General features: G+C 46.0%; 1 protein-coding gene across 1 annotated transcript in view; it reads left to right on the forward strand.

Moving 5' to 3' along the window:
* The window catches only part of LOC121582571 (transmembrane protein 132D-like), a gene marked incomplete at its 5' end in the record, with an annotated part of 96,601 nt that extends 81,888 nt beyond the window's left edge, over nt 1-14,713 (forward strand). Inside the window, 3 exons of the mRNA XM_041898460.2 lie at nt 1,547-1,829; nt 11,486-11,677; nt 12,394-14,713. Of these exons, the coding sequence (XP_041754394.2) occupies nt 1,547-1,829; nt 11,486-11,677; nt 12,394-13,449 (1,531 nt within the window). The remainder of the gene's footprint in view (nt 1-1,546; nt 1,830-11,485; nt 11,678-12,393) is intronic.
* Nucleotides 14,714-15,185: the final 472 nt, after the last annotated feature.

Genomic DNA, 15,185 nt, shown 5'->3' on the forward strand with positions numbered 1-15,185 from the left:
ATGTAACTCCGAGACACTCCATTTAGTATGATATTTACATTTTAGTCATTTAGCAGACGCTCTTATCCAGAGCGACTTACAGTTAGATGTTACGTTTGGTATTGTTACATAAGACAGATGGTTACTTAAGGCAAAAAAACGATCTCATCACAGACAACTTTAGCATTTTAGCTAATTACCAACTTTTCAACTACTTACTACTTTTTAGCTACTTTGCAACTACTTAGAACGTTAGCTAACCCTTCCCCTAGCCTTAACCCCTTTAGCTAACCCTTTACCTAACTCTAAATTTAACCCTTTTACCTAACCCTTCCCCTAACCTTAACCCTTTAACCTAACTCCTAAACTTAACCCTGACCTTAACCCTAACCCCTAACCCCTAGCCTAGCTAATCAACGTAATCCCCAAAAGTAGTTATTTTTCATCAGAGGGCAATAAACAGTAACTAGTAATGCTGCATACTCAAAGAAAGGTTAAAATCTCACCTTTCTGGTAAAAACAGTTATAAATTGCTGAGGTGTGTAGTCACTTTTGAGGACACAAGCTCAAGTACACAGTACAAACATGATAAAAATATGAAAATATGAAATATTTTATATGATGTATTTCCTATTCAACAAAACTGTATGAATAAGGCTTGACATGATTTATATGCTTTCTGAATATAGCATAATGAAATTATAAAATGATTAACTATAAGATTTCACCTTCCTTTCAACTGTAAAATCCATATTTGTATAATCAGTGTTAGAGAGATTTTGCATATGTTCTAAACGTCTCTTGGTCAAAATGTCTAACCCCATCGCTGTGAATATCTCACAGAGCTCTAGCTTGGCTTCCTGATCCCGTTAGGAACTCACCTTTCATCTCATATTCATCTTGTCAAACAGAAAGTGTTATTTTGTTTAAAATCTATGAATTATTTTAGATTAATGGCTATAAATGTTAGCCAACTAGCCACCTACCTAGAATTCGTAACATATGTTTAGCAAATTTGTAACATATTGTACATTTGCAAATTCGTAACATATAATACGAATTCTAATTCATAACATATCCTACGAAAGATATCATACAAATTAATACATACCATATGAAAATGAATATATCATACTAAATGGAGTGTCTCAGATTTACGTACAGAATAATACGAAATGCTCTGAGACCAGGTTGGAAGACTGTGTCCCTACAGACCAGGGTTTCAATCCCTCTTTCAATTCAAACAATGGAAAAGAATGAAGGAGAAGATAGAGACAGAGAAGTAAGTGTAATGGTGGAATAGAATAGAGTAGAGAACATTTTCTAAAGAACAGTTTCAGAACTTTTTCTAAAGACTTTCTCAAAAGTCACCTTGCAAGTAAACATATTTTTCCTCTGAAATTTGGTTGCATTGTGATTATTTGATATTTTGCTTCGGAGTAAACAAATACCCACATCCAAATGTGTCTGTGGTAACTGCAGTAAACTGTTGATTTGATTTTAATTTTCCTACTTTAATGCTCCTTTTATGCTTCTTACCAAGCATTTTTATTTTTATTTTCTCCAGGTATGAGAGGGTGAGTGAGGATGATGGTGATAAAGTGGACAGTGATAGGACAGAGAGTGGCTGTGTCCCTCAGTACCAGAGCACCACGGTGCGGGTCTTCACACACTTTGTGGCCCTGGGAGCTGATGGGCTGGGCCAACAGGACTTCCTGCTGGGCAGTGATTGGCAGGTGGACGTGACTGACCTGGTCCAGGATTCGCTGAGGGTGGAGGACCAACGTGTGGCCCGCCTACTGAAGGGACAGGTCCTGATGGGCCTCAGCACCGGCACAGCCAAACTACAGGTAAGAGAGAGGGGGAGAGCGAGAGGGAGGGAGGGAGGGAGGGAGGGAGGAGGAAAGAGTGATAATGAGAGTATTAGTGTGTGAGAGAGAGAGAGCAAAGGGGAGAAAGAAACAACATGATTAAGAGAGCGTGAGAGAAAGAAAGAGAGCACCTGCTTGGACAAAATATTAGAGGATGGGGAATGGAGGAGGAACGATTGGAAAATACAAAGTAAACGGAGGCTCGTTGAGAGGGAGACTTTAAAAAGGCAACAGAATCGATCTCGGCACAGCACAAACACTTAGCCAATCAGGGCCTGACAAAACAACGTGTGCCTGAAGCACGGCCAATAAAGGCTGCTGAGTCTCTGAGGGCATGTAGGCTCACACACCCCACTCACATACCCCCATCCCATTTAGATCATTACTGTGCCCACTTACGGTGTAAAACACAATCGATCAAGCTTTTTCCCAACAACACAACAGCTTTGCCAAGGCCTGAGCCATGGACCTGCATCTCTTCTCCTTATTGATGAGTTGCAGTTGTGTGTGTCGATGTACAATACCCTATTACCTTTATGTGCCCCGGTTGTCAGTTGAGAACCATTTCTCATTTCCAATGGCGACCTTGGCCCAGAGGCAGAAACAAACAGCAGGGAAATTGATGGAAATCATATCAATGGTTGCACTGTGTTGTCCCTCTATTTGTTTGCGTCCTTTTGGATGGTTTGAGAATGTCTATGACTCAATAAGAGTGGCGAGGCACTTTATGAATGTCAAAGGCAACCTTGATAACCCTGTAATCATTCACTCTGCTACAAAGCCATCATGTCACTGTCCCTCCCCTCCCCTGCTATTATAGGGGGCTTATTACACACACACACACACACACACACACACACACACACACACACACACACAAACAAACACTCAAAGTAAAACAAAATCTATAGTTTTAAAGCATCCTTCTGATGCTGATCACTCACATGCAAAGAAACACACAAACGCACAAAACAGAACACACTATACTTCTCTCTCTCTTTCTCTCTCTCTCTCTTCATTTCTTTTTTCCTGTCCCCCCTGAAGCGCACACACACACTGGCACTCAGAGAACCCCAAATGCAGCAACCTCAAAGGAGTATTGACAGTGCTGTTAGAGAGCCTTTGAAGTTTTATTTGATAGCAAAATTGCCTCTCGCTTCACTGGAGTGATTGTAGATCCAGCTACAAACAAGAGGGTCCTCAATTGTCTAGAATTAAAATCCAATAAAAAGAAGAGCAAATCACTGCAATCGGCAAGGAGGGTCTTGTAATCAAACTATCAAAAGGAATTCTGCTGTAAAGGGAGTAGATAGCCCTGGGTCTCCACGGTTACCAAAAATAAAACCCATTTCATGTGTCAGATGCATCTCTCCCTGCCCCGTTGTTTTAGCTGCCACTAAATTGATAAATCACTCTACCTCATAAAACCGGTTATTAGCTTTATAAGGTACAATCACTGCTTTTCCCAAGCCCTAACACTTGCATTAGTAACTAAGGCAGGACAAAGCTTACTGAAAGCTTCAAATGCAGCTTTGAATGGTTCAATGTTTTGCCAATGTCTCTACAATGTCACCAACATATGTAATAAAATAAGGCCCTCTTTACTTTTATAAGTTACTTTTATTTATTCATTATTTTATTTCACTTCATTATAGAGTAGATTAAAGGACATTGAATGAAAATGTGGTGGTAGGTGTGCTGCTGGATTTTAGGATAAAGCTTTGGCTTAATCTGACCAGTGACACAATGTACCCTCTTAGATAATAAAATAGTCCTAAATAGACCTAAAAGCATCAAGGTAACAACAAGGTACCTACCTCTACCTATATGCTCATGATAGCACATGTGGGGGGGTCATATCACTTCAAACCACAGGCTGCAAATGTGACACCCCATCTCCTTTCAGTTGTTCCAAAATTGTAACTGGTGTTTCTGACATTTGATAAAAGTACAGACTCAGAGCTTCAAAACGGTATGTTCTACACTGCAATTGGAGGAAAAATTGCAAAGTAATGCTGCTTTGAACGTTTATAAACTTGTAACTCCACTTGAAAAGAGAAATGGCCCTTGAAAAGTTTTGGTTCAGTTTTTACACTTCTTTGTTCACACCCTCTTAAGCCTTAGCTCCACCCATCTCTTTTAAGGATTCACGTGAGGCTATGTCTTAAACATAGTGTCTAAGGTAGTGTAGTAACCAACCCAAGAGTTCAAGACTAAAAGTGGTAAAAGTAGTAGCCTACAATAAGGAAAAACTCCAGGTAAAGATAAACTTTATAAAAAATATAAGATCACTAAAAGTAGTGGCAATTTTTTGGTGGTAAATGAAATAATCAAAAGATATGTTCTTTATGCTTTACATACCAAGTGTTGTCATCAGTTCGTTGTAGAGATGCCACACCGCTGCTTTGTCACATGGCAGCAGCCTTCCACCAAAGTTTTTGTGTCCTGGGTGGCGTCCTGGTAATACTATTGCATTATCCTCTGCATAGTTGTTGATGAAGTTCACAACTCGCTGCAAGTCCTCATGCTTCAGTTGTAACCTGTGCTTGCTTGGGCCAGCTCTCTTTTTGATGGGAGGCATTAGACCATTCTCCTTGTATGACTGGTGGAGGAGAGTCAGCATGCTCTAGTTTTGTCTTATCTTGATTAGTGACCAGTCGTGTGGTCGAGTGCTGCAAGGAAAGACTTAGTTAAACTGCAGCTGGCCCAGAACCGAGTGGCACGTCTTGCTCTTCATTGTAATCAGAGGGCTAATATAAATACTATGCATGCCAGTCTCTCTTGGCTAAGAGTTGTGGAGAGATTGACTGCATCACTTCTTATTTTTTATAAGAAACATTAATGTGTTGAACATTCCAAATTGTTTGCATAGTCAACTTACACACAGCTCTGACACACAAAATTACCCCACCAGACATGCCACCAGGGGTCTTTTCACAGTCCCCAAATCCAGAACAAATTCAAGAAAGCATACAGAATTATATAGAGTCATTATTGTATGGAACTCCGTTCCATCTCATATTGCTCAAATGAACAGCAAACCTGGTTTCAAACAACAGATAAAGCAACACCTCACGGCACAACGCAGCTCCCCTATTTGACCTAGATAGTTTGTGTGTATGTATTGATATGTAGGCTACGTGTGCCTTTTTAAAATTGATGTAGTTTTGTCCTTGAGCTGTTCTTGTCTATTAATGTTCTGTATGATGTAATGTTTCATGTTTTGTGTGGACCCCAGGAAGAGTAGCTGCTGCTTTCCTAATAAAATACCAAAATACCAAAATGCTGAAAGACAAATTCCAGATAAAAATATTTAATCATTATTAGACAAGGCTTACCCAGACACAATTGCCTCAATTGATGGGTCATGTGAAAGAGAGGCTATAACCACTCCTCAATCACATCTATCTAAGTGTATGGGTCTCTATTGCCTAGAACCTGTTCACATGTTCATGAAATACAATAGAAGGCCATAATCACCCCCAGACACGCCTGGCCAAGTTGATGGGTCATGTAATCATCTGGCGAAGTGGAGTCTTTTGTTTAAACATGTAAGCTAGCTAGCAGCTAAACAATGAACCATAATCCCAACCCATACAGTAGAAATACAACCCATACAACGGAATATCATAGCTAGCCACCATGCATGAAATGATGTAGTATGAATATGCAGGTAGCTAAAGCTAACCAACTAGATTCAATGTTAGCTAGTTAGCTATGCAAATGGTTTTCTGAGATATGAATAATATTACTACACAGATCATGCACGTAGCTAGCGAGCCAGCCAGCTAATGTTAGCTAGCTAGCTAGCTAGCTCAAGTTTTTTATGTCACATGCACAAGTACAGTGAAATGCCTTTCTTGCAAACTCAAAACCCAACAATGCAATAATCAATAACAATGTAATACTAGAACAAAAACCACAAGAAATAAGAAGAAATATGAAGAACACAATAAGTAAGTAAGTAAGCACACTATATACAGGGTCAGTTCCAATACAATATTTACAATGTGCAGGGTTACAAGAGTGATGAAGGTAGATATGTATAGGGGTAAGGTGACTAGGCAACAGGATGTAAGATAAACAGAGTAGCAGCAGCTTGTATGTGAGTGAGTGTGGGTGTGTGTAGAGTCAGTATAAATGTACGTGCATATTATGTGTGAGTGAGAAGGTGATGGAGTGAGTGTGTGTGTGAGTGTGTAAGGCCCTGCGAGTGTGCATAGAGACAGTGAAAAAATAAAAATAAATGGTCAATGAAGATCAAAGGTTAACTCAGATAGTCTGTGTAGTCATTTTGTTAGCTATTTATCAATCATATTGCTTGGGGATAGAAGCTGTTCAAGAGCCTGTTGGTGCCAGACTTAATGGACCGGTTCCGCTTGCAGTGCAGAGCAGAGATAATAGTCTATGGCTTGGGTGGTTGGAGTCTTTAAAGATTTTCCGGGCCTTCCTATCACACCACCTGTCACGTTCGTTTACAGATGGGTCAGACCAAGGCGCAGCGTGATATACGTACATGTTTATTTACATGAATAAACAACCGACAAAACAACAAACCAACGAAACGTGAAGTCCAAGGCAGCACAACACAACATACCTTAACCGGAACAAGATCCCACAACTTGACAGTGCCAATAGCCTGCCTAAGTATTGTCCCCAATCAGAGACAACGAGCGACAGCTGCCTCTGATTGGGAACCACACCGGCCAACATAGATCTATACATACTAGATAGAAAACGTAGAACTACACAACATAGAATATACACACCCTGACTCAACAAATAAGCGTCCCCTGAGTCAGGGCGTGACAGTACCCCCCAAAGGTGCGGACTCCGACCGCACAACCGTTACTTAACAGGGTAGGGGCCGGGTGGGCATTCCGCCTCGGAGGCGGATCCACTCCGGGCGTGACAAACACCTATTCTCCACCTCCCTGTTGCGCCCCTGGTCTGGTCTGGACCTCGGCGCGCTGCTTCCCCTCTCCTTCCTCCCACTATACTCCAAGCCCTGTCTGGACCCTGGTGTGGGAGACCCCGAACCTGGAGAGGGGCTGACGTCTGGGTCCGGACTGGAGCCGCTGACCGGAGCTGGACTGGCACCGGTGGAGCGGACTGCTCTGGCTCCGGAGTCGAGCCGCTGACCGGATCTGGACTGGACCCCGGTGGAGCGGACTGCTCTGGCTCCGGAGTGGAGCCGCTGACCGGAGCTGGATCAGGCACCGGTGGAGCGGACTGCTCTGGCTCCGGAGTGGAGCCGCTGACCGGATCTGGACTAGACCCCGGTGGAGCGGACTACTCTGGATCCGGAGTGGAGCCGCTGACCGGAGCTGGATCAGGCACCGGTGGAGCGGACTGCTCTGGCTCCGGAGTGGAGCCGCTGACCGGAGCTGGACTGGACCCCAGTGGAGTGGACTGCTCTGGCTCCGGAGTGGAGCCGCTGACCGGAGCTGGATCAGGCACCGGTGGAGCGGACTGCTCTGGCTCCAGACTGGAGCAGCTGACCGGAGCTGGATCAGGCACCGGTGGAGCGGGAACAGGCCGGGCCGGACTGGCGACGTGCACCACTGGCTTGGTGCGAGGAGCAGGAACAGGCCGGGCCGGGCTGGCGACGCGCACCACTGGCTTGGTGCGAGGAGCAGGAACAGGCTGGGCCGGGCTGGGAACACGCACCACAGGTTTGGTGCGAGGAGCAGGAACAGGCCGGGCTGGCGACGCACACCACTGGCTTGGTGCGAGGAGCGGGAACAGGCCGGGCCGGACTGGCGACGCGCACCACTGGCTTGGTGCGAGGAGCAGGAACAGGCCGGGCCGGGCTGGCGACGCGTACCACTGGCTTGGTGCGAGGAGCAGGAACAGGCCGGGCCGGGCTGGGAACACGCACCACTGGCTTGGTGCGAGGAGCAGGAACAGGCCGGGCCGGGCTGGCGACGCGCACCACTGGCTTGGTGCGAGGAGCAGAAACAGGCCGGGCCGGACTGTGGAGGCGGACTGGAGGTCTAGAGCGGAGAGCTGGCACAACCCGTCCTGGCTGGCTGCCCACTTTCGCACTACACGTGCGGGGTGCTGGCACAGGACGCACTGGGCTGTGCACGCGCACTGGCGATACAGTTCGTAGAACTGGCGCAGGATATGCGGGACCGAGGAGGCGTACTGGAGACCAGGAGTGTTGAGCCGGCACACCCCGTCCTGGCTGGATGCCCATCTTCGCACGGCACGTGCGTTGTGCAAGCACAGGACGTACAGGACTGTGCCGGCGCACTGGCGGCACAGTACGTAGCTCCGCATAACACGGAGCTTGCCCAGTCATACGCCTCTTCGCGTGAGTACGGGGAGTTGGCTCTGCTCTAACCCTAGGCTCCGCCAACCACCCCGTTTGCCCCCCCCCCCCAATTTTTTTTATTGGGGCTGCTTCTCAGGCTTCCTCCTCGACCGGCCTCCTCCGTGTTGCCATTGCTCCTCTCCTGCCTGGGAATCTACCTTAGCCCATGGTCCTTTCCCCGCGAATATCTCCTCCCATGACCACAAATTGGCCACCTGTGACATAGCCATCCGCTCAGCCTGGACACGCTGCTTGGTCCTCGTTTGGTAGGATCTTCTGTCACGTTCGTTAACAGACGGGTCAGACCAAGGCGCAGCGTGATATACGTACATGTTTATTTAAATTAATAAACAACCGACAAAACAACAAACCAACGAAACGTGAAATCCAAGGCAGCACAACACAACATACCTTAACCGGAACAAGATCCCACAACTTGACAGTGCCAATAGGCTGCCTAAGTATGGTCCCCAATCAGAGACAACGAGCGACAGCTGCCTCTGATTGGGAACCACACCGGCCAACATAGATCTATACATACTAGATAGAAAACATAGAACTATACAACATAGAATATACACACCCTGACTCAACAAATAAGCGTCCCCTGAGTCAGGGCGTGACACCACCTTATATAGATGTCCTGGACGGCAGGGAACTCGGCCCCAGTGATGCACTGGGCTGTCCACACCACCCTCTGTAGCACTTTGCGATCGAGGGCGGTGCTATTGCCATACCAGGCAGTGATGCAGCCAGTCAAAATGCTCTCAATGGTACAGCTGTAGAACTTTTTGAGGATTTGAGGGCCCATGCCAAACTTTTTCAACCTCCTGAGGGGGGAAGAGACGACTGTGAGCGTGTGTTTGGACCATTTTAAGTCTTTAGTGATGTGGACACAGAGGAACTTGACGGTTGACCTGCTCCACTGCAGTCCCGTCGACGTGGATGGGGGCGTGCTCGCCCCCCGTTTCCTGTAGTCCACGATCAGCTCCTTGGTTTTACTGATGTGGAAGGAGAGGTTGTTGTTCTGGTACCACACTGCCAGGTCACTGACCTCCTCCCTGTAGGCTGACTCATCGTCGTCGGAGATCAGGCCTACCATCATCGCGTGGTCAGCAAACTTGATGATGGTGTTGGAGTCCTGCGTGGCCACGCAGTCGTGGGTGAACAGGGAGTACAGGAGGGGACTAAGCACACACCCCTGTGGGGCCCATGTGTTGAGGGTCAATGTGGCGGAGGTGATGTTGCCTACCCTCACCACCTGGGGTCGGCCCGTCAGGAAGTCCAGGATCCAGTTGCAGAGGGAGGTGTTCAGACCAAGAGTCCTAAGCTTGGTGATGAGCTTGGAGGGGACAATGATGTTGAACACTGAGCTGTAGTCAATGAACAGCATTCTCACATAGGTATTCCTTTTATCTAGGTGGGTGAGGGCAGTGTGGAGAGCAATTGAGATTGCGTCATCAATGGATCTGTTGGGGCGGTATGCAAATTGGAGTGGCCCTGTGTAGCTCAGTTGGTAGAGCATGGCGCGGGGCCAGTATGAAAATGTATGCACTCACTAACTGTAAGTCGCTCTGGATAAGAGCGTCTGCTAAATGACTAAAAATGTATCAAATGTAAATGTCTAGGGTGTCTGGGACAGTGGAGTTAATGTGTGCCATAACCAGCCTCTCAAAGCACTTCATGATTTCGGAAGTGAGTGCTACAGGGCGGTAGTCATTGTGGCATGAAGCCTTAGAGTAGCTAGCTAACAGTATGCTTTAACTTGCAATGAAAATGACTTGAGTAGAAATGCATAATATCTGAAATGTAGCTAGACTCTACTTTTATACCACTGCCTTCTGTGTTCTCTTTTCGACTCCCTCCACATTTGCAATCAAACATCAAAATGTTCTCCATCTCCTTCTCATACTCCTTTTCCAGCGGGTATTCCACTGATTTCACTTCTTCCATGACAACGCTGTTCATCTCCGTTTGTTTCCCATCACTGTCATCAGAAGACTTTACAATGTCTGGTTCAATTCAAATGTTTTTACTTAAGTAAGGGATTTCCTCATCGTCCGATTTGTTTTCAGAGTCAAAGAGATTCAGCATGGCACGATCGTCCTCCAGAAAGTACTCCATCACAACCTTTTCCCACTGAGCTTCATCGATAGCGCCTGCTAAATTCATGGCAGCAATGTTGTTGAGAGCAGTAGCAACCCTTTTACAGTTTTCCAATCTTTGTTTTTTTAAACGCGGTCACAAGGATTATCTTAGCTGCTCATGTTTTAGACAGAAGCCTGCAACATGGCAGACCAATCAGAACTCATCTCTCGTCATGTCCAACCCATCCATTATCTCAGCCAATCATCGCTAGTGGGAAGGTTCCTGTCTTTTTTTCGTATTTAAAGATGACATACGTGTTTGTTATTAAGGAACATGACAGTTCACATGTTCAAGAAGGCATTACTGAAGAAACCAAAACATTTTTGGGATGAAAAAACATTTTTTACATTCAAATGATTCTCCTGTGAAGTAGTGACGTCCGTCATACACCCATCTTTCTGAAACGGGTCACAAATGACCCCTGGGCCTTATATGTTCGACCTTTGACCCAGCCCTACAGGTGCCACAGTACACATATCTACACAGCTGGCCTTGTGTGTTCCCAGTGTGTTTAGCTGTGTTGTTAGCATGCAGCCAGTAGCGTGCAGCTTTAACAGTATGGTGCTGTGGAGGAGGAGTGTGTTGGCCGTGGTCCTTTTCAGATGAGGCAGTGATCAGTGCTGACAGTTCATTATGGCAGCGTGAAAGGAGTGGAGGTGTGGGTCTGTGTGTGGACGGGTGGTGGAGAGGAGGAGGGTGTAGAGGAGACTCAGGCCTAATGAGTGTGGATGGAAGTACTTCCCTTCTCATCACACATCACTCACATTTACATGCTTACATCTCCAGTAGCCCTCGGAGCCAGGGAACTGCCAGTCAGAGAGACTCAGGCAGAGTGTGTGTGTGTCTGAGTGTGTCTGAGTGTGTGGCTGGTGATCGCAGATGCACAGTACATGCATCATCTTGTCTTGATTCATATAAGCACAGTACATTATGAAAGAGCTTGGGTCATGATGTTCCTCCATCATTATGTTCTTTCTTCAGTGTTAATATAAGCTTGTCATGTTGACATCTTTGCTCTTCCCTCCGTCTATTATTGATGGTGTTGGCTTCAGTGTGAATGCTTGTACAGGTGATGTGACATTATATATTTGAAGTTGAATCAATACAAGTGTGTGTGTGTGTGTGTGTTTGTCTGTGTTTATGCTAATGTATGTGTATAATGTTGCAGGTGATGTCTCCTCTGTCTGACTTGATCCTGGCTGAGCGGATGGTCAGGGTTCTGGAAGACAAAGTGAGTGTGACAGAGCTGGGAGTGCAGCTGGTCTCTGGCCTCTCTCTGTCCCTCCAGCTCAGCCCAGGGAGCAACAGGGCCATCATCGCCACGACTACCACACAGGAAGTAATGCAGAAACTCAAACAGGTAACCATACACACATGCCTGAGCAACCGACTGCACCAAATATACAGTATCATATGTTCACCAATAGATAGAAATGGTATATGGGAATTTTCAAAATGTGTATATGAGATATGTGAGCGATCTGTAAGGCTAAAGGTAAACTGTAACTTTCTCACCCGGAATAGGTGGAGTTAAATTGGCTGCCATTTTATCCTTTATAGTGAATATGATCAGATTCTGATATCAAAGTATTGATCTAATCTCAATGAACATGTCTGCTTCTGAAATGTACATATTTTCAGAGGAACAGCTGCAGAGACCTCCTGCTCAACTGAAATTCTCCTGTGCTTTTAAATCTGGCTAATTAAAACATCTCTGTACATCTGTAGGGGTTCTCTCTCTCTCATTACTTCTACACTCACTCTTTCTTTCTTTTTCTCTCTTGATAAAGATGAAAAGATGAGATTCCTGCTGATACCGGTTGCTTGTGTCTAGTAACAGTAACAGTTTACATTGACAGGGAAGCATTATTTCCTTTTATGCTGCAGTGTGTCCCAAGGGGAGTTGGTGTTATAGAGTAGACATGTGGGTAGAGATTGGTTTTGTTGAAGCGCTACTCAGACAGCGTTGTTTAGTTTACCCTTTTGATGGAAAAACAAGACTGGTGACGCACTGATGTCTGTGTGTGTGCGTGCATGCTTGTGTGTGTGTGTTTGTTTGTATGTATGTGTCCTCAGGAGTCCCTTATTAGTGCCTGGCTTCAGTTCAGTGACGGCTCCATGACCCCTCTGGACCACTATGACCCCGCCCACTTTGTGCTCACAGCCACCTCATTGGACGAGCAGGTGGTGTCAGTACAGCGCAGCGCGGAGTGGAAGTGGCCGGTCATCGTGGCGAAGGGCGAAGGTCAAGGGTTACTGGTGCGCGTAGAGATGACATCATCAGAGAGCTGCCATAAGACGAAGCGACGCATCATCCTGGCAGCTGGGGTAGGAAACGTCCGTGTTAGGTTTGGCAGCTCTGAGGATCCGTACAGCCGCCCCGGAGGCAGAACCCGACCAGACCTGCCCTACTATGGAGGCTCCATCTCTGACATTGAGGCTGGAATCATGAATCGGGGCGCTACCACGGTTAAGGCCCCCATCCCGGTGCGGCCCAACGGGGACAGGCTGTCGGCCGACGGAGGAGTCCCTGGAGAGTTCTCTGAGTTCCCTGCCCAGGCGGAGCTGCCACGGGGCCGCAGCACAGAGGAAGACCTGCTGTCGTCCCGCCGTGGCCTTACAGACCTGGAGATCGGTATGTACGCCCTGCTGGGGGTCTTCTGCTTGGCCATCCTGGTCTTCCTCATCAACTGCATCTCCTACGCCCTCAAGTACCGCAGCAAGGAACTGCCCCTGGAGGCCCCTGAGGCAATGCCCCATGCCCACGACTGGGTGTGGCTGGGCCAGGATGAGGGCTTATGCCTGCAGCAGCAGCAGGACGAGCTGGGCTCAACCCTGGAGGAGGGCAGCCAGCTGCTGAATGGAGGGGCCCTGAAGGGCAGTGCCCAGGGAAGCTGTCCCGGAGGCAGGAACGAGTCACTCAACTCACCCACCACCAAGAGGAAGAGGGTCAAATTCACCACGTTCTCCAACGTCAAGCCCAATAACGGATGCCCAGTTCTGAGCCCGCTGGCACTCGGACAGACCAGCGACATTAAGTGGGTGTGTCCAGACATCGAGCTGGGGGACTCGCAAGAGCTCCGGAATTACATGGAGAGGTTGAACGAGAACGCTACAAAGAACATTGTATAGAGCCGCTTATATTTTTTGTGGACGAATGAGTAACTCTAACACACCCGAATGCCTTCAGAGTAAGGAGGGAGTGAGGGGTGCGTTTTACTGAAACTGATTGGCACTGTACCTCGCCATGACAACAAGATGGCAGCCATTGTTGTTTCCATTGTTACTATCGGAATGGTTGAGGATCAGAAATTAGGGGAAACTTGAATGACACTTGTATTAGTAGATATGTCTGCTCCCTGTCTTTAATAATAGAAAAGCTTGTTTCATTTTGTTTTCACGCACAGCTCTCTTTGTTAACTTTTTAAATCATAATTTCTTTATCCTACTGTCTTTGATGTTGTTAAGCAATTACATAGTCTATGAGAGAAGTGTCCAAAGCTATCAAAGTTGTAAATAAGTTGAGGAGAGAGACTGGTTTGGAGTATGAGAGACAATATTTTCTAACGTCTTTCTTTAGCCTGTCCTCCTTTTTGCATTTAATTTTGTTCTCCAGAGACCAACATGCATGTTACTGAAGACAAAGACAAAGCCTGTCTTAGTTCCTGTTGATACATCAGAAATAAATGTGTACATACTGTAGAGTCCTCCCTATGAGACACATGCATCTCTCACACACATCCCTGTCAAAGACATGACATTCATTGTATAGCTGAGGTCTAGGTGTGTCTGTGTTTTCTTATTCTTTCTTTTTTTTGTTTTATCTTTCCTTATTATTAGAAGGCAACAGGAGTGTCTCCTTGCTGTTTGTGACATTCTTTTGTTATTTTGTTGTCACAGTAGTTGATATGATTCCCTTGACTGTTTCCAATTTCTAGGTTAAACCTGTAGCCTACATGGAGATTTTTACACTCCTGTAATTAGTTCAATTCTGAACCTACCTGTAATTAGTGGTGAGCGTAACTGTTGGTGAGCGACATCTTGTTAAATCCCCATTTGGTATCTATTTATTCCACTTTCAGATGGACCATAATCACTGCAGATGATTTCAGACTGAGCCATAGAACCCAAACACATAATATAGTACAGGTCAATTACCAGAACCAATGGTTGGTGCAGATCAGTATAGCATAGTAGTATAGGGATGCATTAAACTACACTCTAATGACATGAGCTGCTGAGTTCCAGATTAAATAGTGATCCGCTCTGTGGCAAAACTACTGACGCGTCCATCCCCATCCCCGCCTCCCTCCCCATCAATCAGATCAATAGATGTCCATCCCTTACTGTTTTCAGAATGGCATCTAGATTTGATTAAAACTGAAGGTGAAACCTCGCTCTCCTGTTTCTGTTTGATTAATTTGTGTAGACGTTTAATTCATCCCTCTATCTATCTGTCCAGACTGAGGTACCCATCCAACCTCTCCATTTGTACAAACCGACTGCTGCTCTAACGAGATGGGCCTCCTGTCAGCTTTGATGGTATTTGTGCATCTGCCAGACAGATAGAAAGCTGGGGAAATAAGTTATTGTGATGTCTGCATCCCCAAGGTACTACTTCAGACCTGGCTGAACCAAGAGTTGTTTTACAACATCAGAACTATTTCCATCTTTTGAACATGTGTATGAGTTTTTCTGATCACATGTTAGCCTATGGAGACCAGAGTTTTTCCTGGTCAGGTCATGTGATTAGGAAAAACTAATTGGCCCTAAAGAGTATCACAACTATTTCCAGAATTTACTCTAATGCTACTCATAGTGTATGTCACAGCTTCCTCTCCAACTCTAATACATTAAAAAGCATTTTG

Source organism: Coregonus clupeaformis, chromosome 15 (genome assembly GCF_020615455.1).
Source record: "Coregonus clupeaformis isolate EN_2021a chromosome 15, ASM2061545v1, whole genome shotgun sequence".
Taxonomy (NCBI): Eukaryota; Metazoa; Chordata; class Actinopteri; order Salmoniformes; family Salmonidae; genus Coregonus; species Coregonus clupeaformis.